This window comes from Eimeria mitis, genomic scaffold (genome assembly GCF_000499745.2).
Source record: "Eimeria mitis Houghton genomic scaffold, Emh_scaff732, whole genome shotgun sequence".
NCBI lineage: Eukaryota > Apicomplexa > Conoidasida > Eucoccidiorida > Eimeriidae > Eimeria > Eimeria mitis.
This window is the reverse complement of record NW_013575348.1, coordinates 5195-6461: the sequence shown is the minus strand read 5'-3', so window position 1 is coordinate 6461 and position 1267 is coordinate 5195. Positions and strand designations below refer to the sequence as shown.

At 42.1% G+C, this 1267-nt stretch overlaps 1 protein-coding gene across 1 annotated transcript in view; it reads left to right on the top strand.

The window, feature by feature from the left end:
• EMH_0020990 (DEAD/DEAH box RNA helicase, putative) overlaps positions 1 to 1267 on the top strand; it is a gene marked incomplete at both ends in the record, with an annotated part of 10867 nt that overhangs the window by 5345 nt on the left and 4255 nt on the right. The window contains one exon of the mRNA XM_013501672.1: positions 748 to 997. Within this exon, the coding sequence (XP_013357126.1) occupies positions 748 to 997 (250 nt within the window). The remainder of the gene's footprint in view (positions 1 to 747; positions 998 to 1267) is intronic.

Genomic DNA, 1267 nt, shown 5'->3' with positions numbered 1-1267 from the left:
TCCTCTTTCTTTCTCTGTCTCTGTCTCTATCTTTGTATATGTTTGTGTCTGTGTTCCCGTGTCTCTTTTACTATCCTTCTGTCTCCTCCTGTCTCCTTCTGTCTCCTTCTGTCTCCTTCTGTCTTTTCCTTTTTTTGTTTCCTCTAATATTTGTTTATATCTATCTCCTTTCTTTTATCTCCTTCTTCTGTCTCCTTTCTCCTCCTTTCTCCTCCTGTCTCCTCCTGTCTCCTTTTTCTTGTCTCCTTCCTTCTGTATCCTTTCTGCTGTCTCCTTTCTGGTGTCTCCTTTCTGCTGTCTCCTTTTCACTTTATCATTTTTGCTGTCTCCTTTTTTCTGTCTCCTTTTGTTTATATCCCTTTTTCTGTCTCCTTTCTGCTATCTCCTTTTTTTTATATCCTTTTTTCTGTCTCCTTTTTTCTGTCTCCTTTTTTCCGTCTCCTTTTTTTTGTCTCCTTCTGTTTATATCCTTTCTTCTGTCTCCTTTCTGCTGTCTCCTTTGTGGTGTCTCCTTTTTATATTCTTTTTGTTTTTATTTCCTTTTTGTGTCTCTTTTCATTTGTCTCTTTTCTTTTATATATCCTTTTCTCTGTCTCCTTTCTGCTGTCTCCTTTAATCTATCTCTTTCTGTTTATATCATCTCTGTTGTCTCCTTTTTATTTCTGTTTACTGTCTCCTTTTTTCTGTCTCTTTTTTATTTCTCTTAACTGTCTCCTTTTTGCTGTCTCCTTTGGGGTGTCTCCGCAGCTACGTACACTCTGTGGGGCGTACAGCCCGCATGGGCCGCAGCGGCACAGCAGCAACTTTATACGACGGAGACAGTTCAGAGAGACTAGCAGTAAAGAGACTTCTTGCTGCACTAGGAGCAAGAGACAAACACCAGAAGCAGCAGCAGCAGCAGCAGCAGAAGCAGAAGCAGCAGCAGCAGCAGCAGCAGCAGCAGCAGGTGCTGCGGAGAAGGATCGATAACGCCAAACTTGAAGCCATAGCAAAGGAGGTAAGAGACAGCTCTTCTTCTGTCTCCTTTTTTCTTTGTCTCTTTTGTCTCCTTTGTCTCCCTTTTGTTTTCTCCTTTTGTCTTTGTCTCTTTTGTCTCCTTCTTGTTGTCTCCTTTTTGTTTTATCCTTTTTGTTGTTTCTTTTTTTGTCTTTATCTGCTTCTCCCTTCTGCTGGTGTCTCCTTAGTTACTCTGAGACAGCAGCAGCAGCAGTAGCAGCAGCAGCAGTAGCAGCAGCAGCAGCAGGAAGAACAGCACCCGTACTACCAA